This window comes from Magnolia sinica, chromosome 16 (genome assembly GCF_029962835.1).
Source record: "Magnolia sinica isolate HGM2019 chromosome 16, MsV1, whole genome shotgun sequence".
NCBI lineage: Eukaryota > Viridiplantae > Streptophyta > Magnoliopsida > Magnoliales > Magnoliaceae > Magnolia > Magnolia sinica.
This window is the reverse complement of record NC_080588.1, coordinates 71,331,762-71,347,997: the sequence shown is the minus strand read 5'-3', so window position 1 is coordinate 71,347,997 and position 16,236 is coordinate 71,331,762. Positions and strand designations below refer to the sequence as shown.

General features: G+C 41.4%; 2 protein-coding genes across 2 annotated transcripts; both read left to right on the top strand.

The window, feature by feature from the left end:
* Positions 1-8,938: 8,938 nt before the first annotated feature.
* Positions 8,939-11,194, top strand: LOC131229861 (lysM domain receptor-like kinase 4). Its single transcript, XM_058225903.1, has one exon. The coding sequence runs from the start codon at positions 9,044-9,046 to the stop codon at positions 10,958-10,960; it is 1,917 nt and encodes a 638-aa protein (XP_058081886.1). The 5' UTR covers positions 8,939-9,043; the 3' UTR covers positions 10,961-11,194.
* A 144-nt stretch (positions 11,195-11,338) lies between these two features.
* On the top strand, positions 11,339-15,379 carry LOC131229863 (protein LYK5-like). The gene has a single exon (XM_058225904.1). It carries the CDS (start codon positions 13,120-13,122, stop codon positions 14,986-14,988), a length of 1,869 nt encoding a protein of 622 aa, XP_058081887.1. The 5' UTR covers positions 11,339-13,119; the 3' UTR covers positions 14,989-15,379.
* Positions 15,380-16,236: the final 857 nt, after the last annotated feature.

The window sequence follows — 16,236 nt, the reverse complement described above, 5'->3', positions numbered from 1 at the left end:
CACATTATCGGATGATCAAAGCTCACCATTCATGGTTTAAATCTTGAGAGGAAGATGATGGACGGTGTGGATTTGTCAAAAGACGGTCATACTGGGCATTACCAGCAACACAGTGAAAGAAGAAAATGCTTTCTTCTTGTTTACGTCTGACTGAACATTCGACGAGTTGCGCGATACAATCCCATTGATGATGCAAAGTGGTTCTCGGGCGTATTAGCACGCGTTGAATGCGTCGCCCGCTGTTCGTTTTCAAACGAGGGACATGTCTCATCAACCCCACTAATACGATACTATACACTCAAAACTGTGAATCCAAACATGCCCTTAGTGATTGTGATAGACTGGTTCAAGTCGAGATTCACCTGAGTTTAGAGCTGTTTTGTAATGATTAACTTAGAAGATGGTTGATAATCAAAATAATCTTTAAGATCCAAAGACCCTAATTGTAAGACCCGTATCCTAGTCCGTACTGTTTTGTCGACTCCCGCGATCCTTCCTGTCGAATTCCGGCAACATGCGACGTATAATCGACGTTTGCGCGCGACCGTAAGTCCAATCATGTAGATTTGAGTTGGCTTAATGCAAGATTTGTACCAATGCGACCGCACCGTCGTCGCGATTCCAACACCGCAACTCACGCACCGATGCGATACCCTGGCCGGAAGATGTGGGCCGGCGTTTATTTCGAAGAAAACACCGCCCGTTGCAATCCCAAGAGAATCTCTAAAACATGTCCCATCAATCAATTAATTCATCACTTCATATTAAGTACACATCACCTTTCACCCCATCCCAAGCAACCACCAAGTCAACTCTCTCTCACCCTCTCTCTTACACACCCATACATGTCAAGTACACCATCACCTTACCCATCACTCACATCCATCACTCCATCACCCATCACTCTCTCTCTTTACATCCTCTCTCTCTCTCTCTCTCTCTCTCTCTCTCTCTACACAATTTCCAAGCAACCAAAGAGAGAAAAAAAAGTAAACGTCCAAGCCATCCCAAGTGAGGAAAAAAAAGTAATTTTGGTGGCCCACCTTTCCATCCTAAAAATTCATCATCCTAGCCCTTCATTTCTCATCCTCTCCATCAAAGTGAAGCAGAAGAAGATTGGCGTTCCAACAGACCGAGAAGATTGAACGGTGGGTGCTCATTAGGCTAGATTTTTCATGTTTTGATGATGAGTCAAGTGAGGCCTACCGATTGATGGTATAGATCTCACTTTAGACCCTAGGTGTAGCCGATGGCTCACCTTGATGCTCATGATCATTCCATGATGGGGCCATTTTCCATGGACCCCATCTTGATGTTTATTTTCCTTGCATGAAAAGAGGTCATCTAGACCGTCCATTTTGAGTAGAGAATGGATCTCCACTGTTGATCCTTGATTTGGTAGGCCTACATGTATTGGAGCCGCTTGATGTATGATTTCTTACAAGGGAGGGCTCATAGTGGCGGAGCCCTCCATCACACGCATCCCTCTCTCTCTCTCTCTCTCTCTCTCTCTCTCTCTCTCTCTCTCTCTCTTTCTTTTGTGTGATGGTGTAGTTGAGTGGCCCACTTGGATGGACCCCACTTTGATGTATGTATTTCCCATGCCATCCAACCCTTTCTTTTGGTGGCCCACGTCCATAGGTGGGGCCCACCTCAAATGTATGTACTATGCCAAAACTGTCCAGCGTCCAGGGACGCTGGACGTTGAAAGGAAAACATAAATATTAGCCTTGGTTCAAGGCTATTTGGGTGGGCCGCTTGTGTAGGCCCCACCTTGATGTAAGTATTCAATCCACGCCGTCCATTCCCTTCCACGGCTCATTTTAGGCGTTGAGCCGAAAAATGATGTTAATCCGATTTTTCTGGTGGGCCATAGCATAGAAAATATTGATTTTTACCGTTAAAAATCGACTAGGACCCACCTTGAGCTAAAACATACTGGATATTGGACTCATGTGGATGGTATCGGGCCTTAAAATCCATTGGCTGGGGTGGATTCACTTGAATCGGACCCCAGGTATGAAAAACCCCTGAAAAATAAGTTTTTCAAAAAAAAACATAATACAAGGGCAGCATTGCTGCTGCTACCGTCAGAGGCGCAGACAGCGCCTACGCCAGGCGGGCGGGGGGTCGGTAGGCTGGGACCCACGGCCCCAGCTGTGGGCCCCACCACAATGTATATTTGTCACCTGTTCATTGGGTGGGCCCCTTCCTGAAGTGGGCCCCCTCCAAATTTCAGCCACATCCAAGACTCAGGTGGCCCACATCATAGGAAACCGTGGTGATTGTACGTCTGCCCTTGAAACCCTTTTATGGGCCACAGAAGTTTTGGATCAAGATGAAATTTGTTTTTCATCAACGTCCAGGTCTGCGTGACCTCATGGATAGATTGGATTGCAAGTAAACATTATGGTGGGCCCCACAGTGATGTATGTGTCTTATTCACACCGTCCAGGTGGACGGTGGAACCCACCTAAATGTATGTGTTTTACCATGCCGTCTAGCCATTTTGCTGGGCTGCTAGACAGTCGTGGACCCCATGATGTATGTGTTCTGTCCACACCGTCCGCACCTGGACGGTGGGACCCACCATGATGCATGTGTTGCATCCAAACCGTCAATCCATTTTGCAAGCTCATTTTTGGGTATAAGCTAAAGACTGAGTCAGAACCATAGTCTATGTGGGACCCCACCATGATGCATGTGTTGCATCCAATCTGTCCAACCATTTGAAGGCTTGTTTTAAGGCTTGAGTTCAAAAATGTCACTGATCCAGTATCAAGTGGACCACATAGCAATTAGTAGTGGGGATTGAGTCCCTGTTATTGAAATCCTTTGTTGTCACAAAACTTTGGATTATTAGGAAATGTGTTTTCCTCTTAATCCAGGTCTGTGTGACCTTACGACCAGATTGGAAAGAAAATAAATGTTAGGGTGGGCTTTGGGAACTTTAATGGTGGAAAAATCACTATCTCCACTTATATTTGGGTGTGGCCCATTTGGTATGCATGGGGCCCAATTGGTGTGGTCCATTTAAGATACATAAAGCCCATGTGATTAGGCCCATTTTGATGTATTATAAGGCCCATGGGTTATGGCCTATTGCAATGTACATAAGGCCCGTCGGTGAGGCCCATTAATGCGGCCCATTTGATGAATGTAAGGTCCATGTGATACGGCCCATTTGATGTATCTAAGGCCCATGGGTCGAGGCCCAACGGGTTGTTCTTAGGGTCCATTGTAATGCGTGATTTCTCCATGGTTTGTGGCGGGTCATGCCTTGAGAGCAATGTTAGTTTGACGTCCACATTGTAAGAATAATGTTGGTTTAATGTCCGCATTATAAATCTCTCTAGTCCCATTGATAAGCCCATACTTGTTGTGCGTAGGCCATCTAGGCCCACCTTCGTTGTGAGGGGAGTTCATCACCTTATAATATGCTTAGTGTAACTCCATGATTCATGTCCATACGCATCATATGTATGTTTGATATGAGGAATATTTGATCATAGCATAAGTCGTTAGGCTAAGACATTTACAAGACTCCTTATGAGACGGAGTGCCCCACATGATCGCGTGGTACACGCAGGATTGCTGCATGACTGACGGTGTGACTCATGCATTTCGTATTGTGTGTCGTGATCACTGCATGCCCTAGCGACATCAGGGCCGTGCCTCCACAGACACATCGTGGATGGGCATATCGGATACCGAAAATGTTTGGTTCTAGCACTGTGGGCACTTAAGATGTCCTTGGGTGAAAGTCTCAGAACCTTTTTGATACCAGGAGATGCTCCAACGTCTAAACCGAGTGATACACGAGCGCCCGAGTGCCGAATACCAGTAGGCTGCGTCTCCCACTATGTCGTGGTCGGTTGGAAGGGAGTGTGGCCTTATCCGCCCAAGTGAGGGGGCTATAAGCCAGGCTGAGTTTGACCAGCTCGTAAATGAGTCCGCTATCGACGAGCCGGGTAGGTATTGGCAGACTACTGGTCAGGCAGATGGTAAGGTCTATTTCACTTACTTGGCTGTGCAGTCAGGAATGGGGCAGTCAGTGTGAGGTGTACTAGACCCCGGTGATATCTAGAGAGGAACTGTACTAATATGTGTACTTGATGAGGACCGGCATGCTTGCTTTGCATCTCGCGCATGACATTTGGCTACATAGGCCTCGTATCGCATGGCCTTGGTATGACCGATAGCATTCATGTCTTATATCACATCGTTTTGGTATAGCTGATTGCATTCGTGGACTTACCCGTATATTTTAGCATTACTCTGATATTGTACACTTGACACTTCCCTTGCGCACACACTTACACCACCTTTTAAGCTTTTGTAAGCTTATGCACGACTATTGTGTGCAGGTGTTGTTGGACAGCAACAGCGTTAAGGTAGGAGCGCACATCTGATTATTTTAGAGCTTTTTGATCACCTTGTATTTTCTTTCCCGCTTCGTACTTAAAGTTTTTGATATTGTGGATATGTGGTGATGTTGTTTTGTGACTTGATTATGCTTGTGGTTATGCTCCATTACAAAAAAAAAAAAATCATACTGAAAATCCTACTTGTAGGATCCCAGGATCGAAATCTGGCATGTAAGTATCGGAATCTGAGAATAGGGTACTACGGAAGCTGTCGGCGTCGGATTCAGCGATCGAAAATTTTGTGAGCCCGTTTTTCGAATTTGGAGCGTGACACTAATGATGGTACACATATTAAATAATATTTAAGGAAGACACTTCATATTCGATCAAACCATTGAAGCATTCAAATCTTCAGGATCCACCCATGATAATACATTTAACCATGATTAACTTTAGTAGTAGCATAAACACCATGAGTTCCATGTGATAGATGGCTTGGATATTTCACCTGCGTGTCACGCATAAATTTATAATGGCTTAGCAAAGCTCATGGAAGAAACTTTGGTATCTCGTGGACATGGATTGCCTGCAACCCCTATGCCAACTGGTTAGGTGGGGCCAACCAAGATTTTTGCAAGAAATTCACTCCATCTATCCATTTTTAGAGATCATGTTAAGACATGAGACCAAAAATAAAACAGATCCAAAACTCAAATGGACCGCACAATAGGAAATAAATGATTGAATGACCGCCATTGAAACAGCTATGGGCCATATGAATTTTGTATCAAGATTTTAAAAAATAAAATAAATAAATAAATAAATTATGTTCAGCTCATCCCAATGAGAACGACCTCATGAATGTTTTAGATGGCATATAAATATCAAGTTGAATCTGGAGAAGCTATCAACAGTAGCCATTTGGCTCCCCACCTGTTGTGAGTTTTGGATCCAACTCATTTTTTTTAGCTCATCTACTAAAATGAGCTGGAAAAACGAATGTGCCAAATTTCTAAAAAAATCATGGGCCCACTTAAATTCTGAGAACATGACGGAATCATCTCTCTCTCAGCGCCTTACACAACGGCTCAGGTCAAACATTGACCACCCAAAACAACTAATCCCAGCATCTTTTGACTTCAACGCCTTTATATATATATATATATATATATATTATTTTTATTGGTAGTCTGGTAGATGGTAACGTTCATAGGCGGTCCCTGAGAAATTATACACGTGTCAAAATGTAATTCAAAACCAACCGTTGGAATCGTAGAGCTCACATAAGATTGATCAGACGCCCACAATTGAATAGAAATTGTGCATAAATCTAATGGATGGTTAATATAGAAAACAGTCACTGGTCCGATTTGAACAGTAAGATGTCTATTAATAGGATTTTATTATCATTAGTCAATATGATTTTATTTTTACTACTTAAATAAACTGGGTCCCACTATTGGACGGTTTGATTTTCGTTATTTATGCGCCATCTTTACGATTATGAGTGCATGCGTACGAACCGTCACAGCTTCCCTTTTATTGCTCACGAAGAGGATGTGAATCCCATACGCGCTTTGTTTGGTTTCACACGAGCGGTTGCCGTGTAAGAAAAGGCGCCGTATTGTTAGGCCGCTTTCTTCTACATGTGCCAGAGTTTTGATAATTCCACACACATGCAAATATGAAACACGTTTCTTAGATCTGAGCTTTCAATAAGGTTGGATATCATCCTTAGATCTTTTTCCCTAAAAAATTCTGAAAATTTCCCTTTAAGGTGGGCCACAACTTTCTAACAAAGTGGACGGTTGAAATTCTTATTTCCGTATGTTGTAGCCTACCTTAGGATGAAGTGGTTTGTTTTTTCAAAACAGTGGTGCTTATCCGGTGGAAATCTCAGATCTCACACGTGTCACATAATGACACACAGGCACGTCTCCCACGAGCATGCGTGCACCTTCTGATCGTGATACGTGTCAAGTTGACACCGCCACTCTTCCCCAAAAGTGCCTATACATGTGGTGATCTGAACCGTTCATCTACTTGGGCCATTTTGATCCGTCCAGGAACCAATATTTATGCCTGATCGCACACAGGATCCAAACCATCCAACGCTTGAAAACTGGCCCACCGATCGCACACACGATCCTAACCATTTAAGCTATAAACTACGAACCAACGCTTGAAAACTGGGCCACCAGGATGAATGGTTGTTACAAACCTGGCTAGCCCTTTTTTGGATGTCACCGCATGGTGGGACCCACCAGATGGAGCTTAAGAATAGCTTTCCATAGTCAATGACTCAAATCTTTAATTTGTTGCGTGTCGGCCATTCATAACTTCTTCAACGGTTTTACAAATTCAAGCTACCGACGAGGAGTGCTATGCCTACACGTGGCAGTTCCGACCCCAACCCTACTTTAATAAATCGTGCGTGGTCCTGACGGTTCTGGTCATGTGGCTTACTTTAGTTTACGATTTTTCTAATGTTTTTTATCCCATGTTCTAACATTATCTTTCAAAATGAATAGATAAAGTTGATTTCCACAAACATCAGTGGGCCCAACATAATAATTAAAAAAAAAAAAAAAAAAAACTTTTGCTCAATTTCCACGTGGACCCGACTGGACATGATGCCTTTGGGGGTAGCAAGATGTAGATAGAGATGAATGGCCTCGTGGGGCCATTGTGATGTATGCATTTTATCTATGGTATTTATCTATTTTTTTAAAAATAATCATTTTAGGATATGATTTAAAAAATGAGACATATCAAAGGCTTAAGTGATCATACCATAGAAAGTAATGAAATTGAAAATCGATTGTTAAAATCTTCCGAAAGGTTATAGAATTTTTGGATGTAGCTCATTCTCTGTAAATGACATTAAATTAAAATTTGAATTCAATGGACGAAGTAGATTCGATGCATATCTCATGATAGGCCTCACAACCCCCTTAACACATGATAACCTAGACTCATAACCACGACTCATACCCATGACAACCTTGACTCAAACCTTAAACATATATGACAATCCTAATCCTTAGTATATGACAACCCTGACCTAGACCAATAACACTTGAAAATCTTAACCTTTAACAAATGATATATATTTATTTTCATTTTTGTAAAATTCAAATTTTTTCTCTTTCATTATTTTCCACGTCATAATTATAATCATGTATCTCCACTTTAAATTCCTTTCAAAAGTCACTTCTTCTCATGACAACAACTATGACAAATCATATCTACAACTAAAAATAATTCTCATTTTTAAGAAAATGTTATTTTATAAAAATAAAAAATAAAATATCTTCCCCTTATTAATGACTTTCATGTCTAAAAAATTGGTCATCAAAGAAAAACAACACTTGTTTTGTTGGTGGTGTTTATAAGCAGCCAGGAAATACGGTTAGAGGGAGTGGTGGTGGGTACTAAGATGATATGCTTGAAAAAATTGAGAAGAAAAGTGCAAAAAGAAAAAAAAACTAATGAAGAAAAAGGAAGTTTGTATGGTTATTAGGCACCGAATAGAGTTAATTTCATTACAAAAATTTTGAAAAAGGTATAATAGGTCAACTAGGGCAATTTTTTTTTGAAAGTTTCTTATTTTTAGGATGGTTTGGCATACCACATTGCTTCTTTGGTCAACATATCTTAATTAAATGACTAAGCCACCACCCTTCCCATTTCTCAAACATGAACGATAGAGATAGTCAATCGTCATCGAATCATTACTCCTACTAATTAGGCTCGCGCGTGTTAGATTGTAAATGGCCATGCTATACGCGTGCAAATTTAGCATAAAAGTACCATATCCTGGCCGTTCATTAAGTATAGATTTACCTATCATTAATTTACAATGAAAAAACCGGATCCAATCATGGTAAGAACACACATTTATAAAAGAATTATATAAAAGGCTACAAAATGTTTCAATGGTCTACATTCGACTTAAAAATTTCTCCAACCAAAAAGTTGACCGTATGATTCCAGTAAAGCATATTCAAAATGGTTCCTATCTTATGAACGGCCTGGATCTTTTGCATTTATCTAACACCAGCGCGCGTGTAGTATGATTTTTTCCATCTCACTCGCGCGAGTCCCGTTCACAATCCAATCTATGAACAAATCCAGACAGATAGCGAAGAATATTTCCAGCGAAGAACACAACTTCAAAACTCGAGGACCGAGAGTATACACACAGGATACTTGAGTTTCAATTTTGTGCATGTGCTGCCCATATTTCAAATGATCCAGACCATTGGTATAATAAGAAATGCCTTTTTGAGATCCCTCCCTAAAAATAGACATGATCGGACGATCTATTTTTGTCCATCTTATCTCTAAAAGTACACCGCTGTCATAAATTTCTTGCTAACCGTCTATTTTCAGGCCACAAATTGAAAGGTCAGGATAGTTCTATCAAAGTGAAAATTTTCCGGAATCGTCCATCCAAAGCGGGTCCGAGCAGACCAACATCCTTGATAATTGAACCATGATCCCCACTCGACCAAACTGAAAACGCGTGTACGCTTTTAATATATCAACGACTCTGAAATTCTTACACAAACACATACGCCAGCTTCCTCTGATAAAGGAACAACATTGCTCTCACCTTCGTTTTTAAAAACGCCATCCAAACACTCCCACCATACCATTTCAATTCCAGGAAAATGGCTCTTCAATCTCTAATCTCCATCCTATTCCTCTCCTTCATCTCCTCCTCTTCTCTCCTTCTAGCTCAACAGCCATACACAAGAGCTACAACAGCCGACTGCGGAAACGCTGACAAATCGAGCTCTGTTCTTGGCTACACATGCAATGGCCAAACACCCACTTGCCAATCCTATCTAATTTTCAGGTCCCAACCTCCATACAACACTCCATCTTCAATCTCATCCCTTTTATCATCAGACCCATCTCAGCTTTCCTCAATTAATTCGTTTTCCGACAACGAAACAATCCAAACAAACAAGCAAGTCATCGTTCCAGTGAATTGTTCTTGTTCAGGTCAGTACTCTCAGTACAATTCATCTTACTCCATTAAATCAGGAGATTCCTATCTGATTGTTGCAAACGATACATACCAAGGCCTTTCGACATGCCAAGCTTTACAGGCTCAGAACAGATATTCGCCGACAGAGTTGATTGTTGGCATGGAGATTAGAGTCCCTCTAAGGTGTGCTTGTCCTACTAGAAATCAAAGTAGTGAGGGTGTGAAATATCTGTTGAGTTATGTAGTGAATTGGGGTGATGATGTTCCTATTGTAAGCCAGAGGTTTGGTGTAAGCATGCAAAACTGTCTAGATGCAAATGGGCTTTCCCTGACGGATTCGACTATCCATCCTTTCACAACTTTTCTTATTCCACTGCAGAATCCTCCTAACATTTCTATGACTATAGTGCCGCCGCCCCCTTCGCCGCCGCCTCCTCTGCCTCCTTCCCCTACATCTGGAAATGGCTCAAAAAAGACATGGGTTTTTGTTGTTATTTCCATTGCGGCGGTCAGTTTGGTGTTGATTGCGTCTATTATATCATTTTGCATCTATTGTAGGAGGAAGAAACATGTCCCAATTCGTTCTGTTGTGGAATTGGACAAGGATGAGAAGCCATGCCAGAAGTCGGCAGTCCCTGAGGAGCTTCTTGTGGGCATTTCTGACATCGGACATGTACTGAAAGTGTATAAATTTGAAGAGCTGGAATTGGCGACGGAGAATTTCAGCTCTAGGATCGAAGGGTCTGTTTATCGCGGGGTTATGAAGGGGGATGTAGCTGCTATAAAGAAGATGAATGGCGATGCATCGAAGGAAATCGAGATACTAAAACAGATCAACCACTTCAACCTGATCAGGTTATCAGGCATTTGCTTTGATGGTGGACACTGGTATCTTGTTTATGAGTACGCTGAAAATGGGCCACTAAGTGATTGGATCTACAATAGAAGTGGCTCAAAGGTTTTGAGCTGGACGCAGCGGGTGCAGATTGCATTCGACGTGGCCAGTGGTCTGAACTATCTTCACAGCTTCACAGAACCTGCCCATGTGCACAAGGATATAAAGAGCAGCAACATTCTTTTGGATGGAGATTTCAGGGCTAAGATTGCTAATTTTAGTAGTATGAGATCAGTGGAAGGGCAGGAAGGAAGGTTTGATCTAACAAGGCACATTGTCGGGACGAAAGGTTATATGGCGCCTGAGTATTTGGAGAACGGTTTGATTTCTCCGAAGCTTGATGTGTATGCATTTGGGGTTGTGATGCTGGAGATGATTACAGGAAGAGAGGCTGTTGTCAGATGGGCTGGGGGAGATTTGATGCCATCAGAGGCCTTAATAGCCCTCCTTGGTGAAGGAAATGCAAAAGAGAAGCTTACTGAATTTATTGATCCTGCTCTGGAAGGGAATTACCCGTTAGATTTGGCTCTGAATGTGGCCAGATTGATCGAATGGTGCTTAAAGAAGGAAGCAGCAATCCGGCCGAACATGGACGAAATTGAGAGGTCTCTTTCGATGACTCTGTCTACTTCTCTGACTTGGGAATTATCAAATAGCTCAACCAAATTCCCAAGTTTCGAAACCGATACAGAAATGTGACGCAGGGCGACTTGCTCAAATTGTAACTGTCAGAGAGAGAGAGAGAGTATAAATTTCTGTTAGAGCTATGAAAACGATTTCTGATTGTTTAGTTGAAAACAGGCGGTAGGGTGTCATTTTTACATTTTATTTATTTTCAGAATCTTACCACTATTTTGGTGTTTGAACTATGAATGCATCGCATATTCATTTAAGCTGTCATTACTTTTAATGGGATTCTGATTTTCCTTTGCATATCTATCTAGAGTTAATGGTAGTTTTATTTGCTAGAGTTAATTTCTGAGTAGGCTGACTCATAAACATGTCATTGTATAAGGCCGGGTGCACAAGCGAATGGAATTGCAAGTCAATTTGATTGTGCATCCAAACATAGTGCTGTGCATATGACAGTAATCAGCAACTTCTGTACTAATTTGGTTTATGGTGACATAAACTGTAATTTCTGATCATGCAACAACTTCACATATTTTGATAACACGGCTTTTGTCTGGAAACATGCAGAATGGTTAAATTCATTTTTAAATATTAGGAGACTAAGACATTTGGTTCATTTTTCTTTAATTCTACTGTTGTAGATGGATCAGCCTAGCTAATTTCTTCATTAAGGGTGTGTTTGGTTGCACCAAATATCACGAACTTTCATGACTAATCAGTCTATTTTGTGCAATTTTTCATGATATTTGGGGCAACCAAACACAGCCTAAACCATCTGATATATTCCAACTTCCAAACAATTTCATTAGGAAAATACCTAAAATAGTGCAGCAGGCCCATCTGAATAATAGATTACTACTGTATGGAAACCCATTTGCATGAGGTCCCAAAAGCTGTTTGAAAACCTTGCTGCAGCTGGCCACATATAAATAATACTGATCTTATACGAAAGGTTACAGCTGCAAAAAAATATATAGATAAATCAACACAAAGATAATATTCCGATTTTTCTATTTTAATTATCTTCTAACAGACTGTCAATTAATTAATGAAAATAGTTTTCTTGTTGAATGCTTCCATTCATCTTTCACAAAAAAATTATAAGGCAAATATGAGGATCTAACAGGTGGGACCCACTGTTTGGTTATCCAAATTGGTTGATCTGATGGGTCACACGGGTGAATTTAGGAAGCTCCATTGAATATGAACAGTCTATTTGTTGGCTAACAGTACAAGTGTTAGGATTGTCCAATCAGGGTAGATGAATTAATCCCTTTATCTCATAGCCCACGCCCCACATCGCATGGGTTAGGACCTCAGCCGAACCCCCCTTGTGGGCCCAAATCACATGGGTACTGCTTCACACGAGCCACCCGCCTCAAATGGGTGGGGCCCGCCACACATGGGCCGCCCACCCCAAGTGTGCCCCAGCATCCCACTGGCAACCCCACTCGAGCCCGGTGTGAAAATGCCCCCGCATTAACCATATTCCACGATGGGATGATCAGTGCTATCTTTTGCCGGTTCCCGCTTCTGAAGCACACATGATTTCCATTTCTGCACCACCCCAAACTCCAAACCCACCTTATGATGTATTTAATCAGGTTGTTGTAATTTTCTCCTCACATTTCACGTGTTTCTCTTTTCTTCTTCTTTTTTCTTTTTCTTTTTCCCCGAGTACTTGAATTTTTTATTTTTTATTTTTTAAAAAAAAGTGGGTGTCCCCTAACTTGCATTTCTAAGGACACTAGACTCAACAGAGGCACCTGATCTTGGCCATTGAATTTTTGGGGCTGTTCCTGTCAACTGGTCAGATCAAAAGCCTATGCAGACATGCAGGCCAGAACTTTATTTAAAAGACATGAAGTGGATGTTAAGATTCTTCTGTCACCAGAAGACAAATACGAAAATTCATCTTAAAATATTAAAACTTGTACGAGTCAACAATCAGTGTTTTAAAGCCTCTTGTTTTACTAAAATAGTTGGGAGTTTTATCAATTAAAACAACTGAAATTAGGTGAATCTTTGGTCCCTTATTGCAGTCATTCAGGTAGAAAGACACTTAGATTACTCCATTTGGTCAATGGTCCATTTCTTGCATCTGATTTTAATTCCAACATTCTTTCCCACCTTCTCAGATCAGACACCAATCATCTTCGACACCATCCTCAAGTTCTCAAGTTTTTCATCCACCCATCAATCATTTCTTCAAGAAAACCATCACCATGAATCGGCTTCTCCTGAATTTCTCCATTCTCTTTTGCTTCTCCGTTACAAATCTCAATGCCCAACAAAGATATTCAGGAGATTCAGCGAAAGATTGCGATGGCCTATACAAAACTGACCTTTCTCCAGCTTTTCTTTACATCTACAATGGCCAAAGCCCATCTTGCCGAGCTTTTCTGATCTTCAAATCTCAACCCCCTTACAATTCAGTACATACCATCTCGGATCTTATGTCTTCAGACCCGTTGGAGCTTGCACATATCAACAATGTCTCAGCATCCACAACGTTCCCCACAAACAAAGAGGTGATCGTTCCCATAAACTGCTCTTGTTCAGGTCAGTTCTATCAGGCCAATTCGTCTTACATTATTCAAAATGACAGCGATACGTATTTTACGATAGCAAAGGACACGTACCAAGGGCTGTCTACATGCAGTTCTCTTGTGGATGAAAATAGTTTCAGTGCTTCGAAACTGAAGAGCGGTTTAAATTTGACCGTTCCTCTTAGATGCGCTTGTCCCACGAGTAATCAAACTGAGGAAGGGATCAAATATCTGTTAACTTACCCAGTATATTGGGAAGATAGTGTTCCTGATGTTAGCAAGAGATTTAATGTCAGCCAAAACAGAACACTCGATGCAAACGGGTTTTCCAAACAAGATCCTGTTCTTGTTCCTTTCACAACCATTTTGATTCCTTTGCCAATTGAGCCTTTAAGCTCCCAGACCATAATTCATTTGCCACCGCATGTTCCTACTTTTGTGAATAAAAGGCCAAAGAAACAACCTCGTGTGGTAATTGGACTTGCGGCCGGCGGTTCTCTTCTAGTCATCTTTGTGGTTCTTATCATTGCTTACTTCTACAAGAAGCTGGATAGAAGCAAGCATCAAAAGGATCATAGAAAGGGAAAGAAGCAATATGTTTTGCCGGAAGTTCTTCTTGCTGGTTTGTCGGACGTGGATCGAACTTTGAAATTTTTTACATTTGAGGAATTGCAAGCTGCAACAAATAATTTCAGCTCCGAGTGCAGGATCATGGGGTCCATTTACCGTGGGGTGGTTGACGGGAGAGCATTAGCCATTAAGAAGATGAGTACGGATGTATCCAAGGAGGCCAATTTACTGCACAAAATCAACCATTTCAATCTGATAAGGCTTCATGGGATCTGCGTGGGCGGCGAAAACTGCTACCTTGTCAATGAGTATATGGAGAACGGCTGTCTAAAAGATTGGCTCTGTACTAAGAACCGCTCGAGCGTTCTTAGCTGGACTCAGAGGGTTCAGATTGCTCTGGATGTTGCTAATGGGCTCCACTATCTCCACAACTTCACAGAACCTGCTTATGTGCACAAGGACATCAAGACCAGCAACATTCTTTTGAATGGCGATCTAAGGGCTAAGATTGCGAATTTTGCTCTGGCCACATCTTCAGAGGGGAAGGAAGGTCTGTTTGCAATGACGAGGCATGTTGTAGGGACAGTAGGTTACATGGCGCCCGAGTACTTTGCAACCGGATTGGTGACACCGAAACTCGATGTATATGCCTTTGGAGTGGTCATGTTGGAGCTGATTACAGGGAAAACTGCTATTATCGAGCATGATGGGGGAGAAATGCTTCTCTCGATGGCGATCATCTCTATAGTGGAAGGAGGAGATGTCAATGTCAAGCTCTGCGAGTTCATGGATTCCAATCTGTGTGGTAGCTATCGGACTGATCTAGCACTAGGTGTAACCAAACTAAGTGCTGCCTGTTTGAGACAAGATCCAACAAGCAGACCAAGCATGGATGATGTGGTTTCGATTCTGTCGATAATTCAATCCAATTCTCAGCATTGGGAATCCTCGAATGTTGAGCTGGCATTTAAATGATTTCTGGTCCATCCGCAGTTGAAACTACTGAAGGCGCAAGGTAAGACATGATTTGTGATTTTACGAGGCCGGAAGTTCTTGTACAAGTTCTGCTTCTCTATTATTGTCAGATCCGAAATGTGAATTACATAAACGGAATTTTAGAGTGTAATCCAAGTTCATGTAATTATAATTTGTAAATGCATTGAAAATGTATACTTAGGGACACTGACTTGTGGTGCTTTGAACTTCTAGCATGCACAGTTGCCTCTGAACTTGAAGAAACCAAGGATGAATAGTTCATGCTAGGAATGTTGTATTTCAGAAAGAATATGGGGTGAGCTGAGGCAAACGGCCTATCATTGATATCTTAGTGCCTGTTTAGGTGCCCCTTAAAAATGGGTTCTACTCATTTTAGTTCTATCTTAGGGGCCTGTTTGGGTGCCCCTTAAAAATGGGTTCATCTCATTTTAGTTCTATCGGTGCCCCTTAAAGATGGGTGCATCTCATTTTGGTTCATCGTAATTGTGTATTAGAGATCATATTCCTTTTTGGTAAGGATGAAAAATAATCTTGACAACAAAAAATCACGATCTCTAATACATAATTAGCGATCGACTAAAAAGATATGAATTCATTTTTAAGTGGCACCCAAACAGGCCCTTAGTATTTATATTCAAACCCAACACTCTTGTCCCTCTTTGGACTTTCAATCTCCCATGGTGCCATAACTTGTCAAAACATGCACACGACAGCTTGAGAAGTTGCATTTGAGGGTGGATATACATGTTGGAAATGAGCAATAGTCATACTCATGATAGATTGAATGTATCATGCTGTTGAGTATCCATGTAGCAATGTCATGGAGGCAATTTACATGAAACCCAGTGGCAGATCAGGGACTAAAATGATTTCTGTGAGGCCCCTCCCTCAAAACACTGTCTAACAGTTTGAAATCTGGGAGCCTTTGAATCGATTGCGTTATTTTCGTATTTGAGAATGGATATGAAATGAACTTGGATATTTAATTACATATGAATATACATAGTCTCGATCTATCTCATTTGTTTTTAATTGCATTTTATATTACTACACATTAGAGCTCTGTTTGCATTACATCCATCTAGCTGATGATCTTTTCGTATATGATGAGCACTCAAACCAAAGCTAAAGAACATACAACTATATGAAAAGCAATAAAATTTGTGAAACTATGGAGACAGTAACACCTTTGTTTCCTTTCCTATCTATGATGGCGTTGGGCTTATC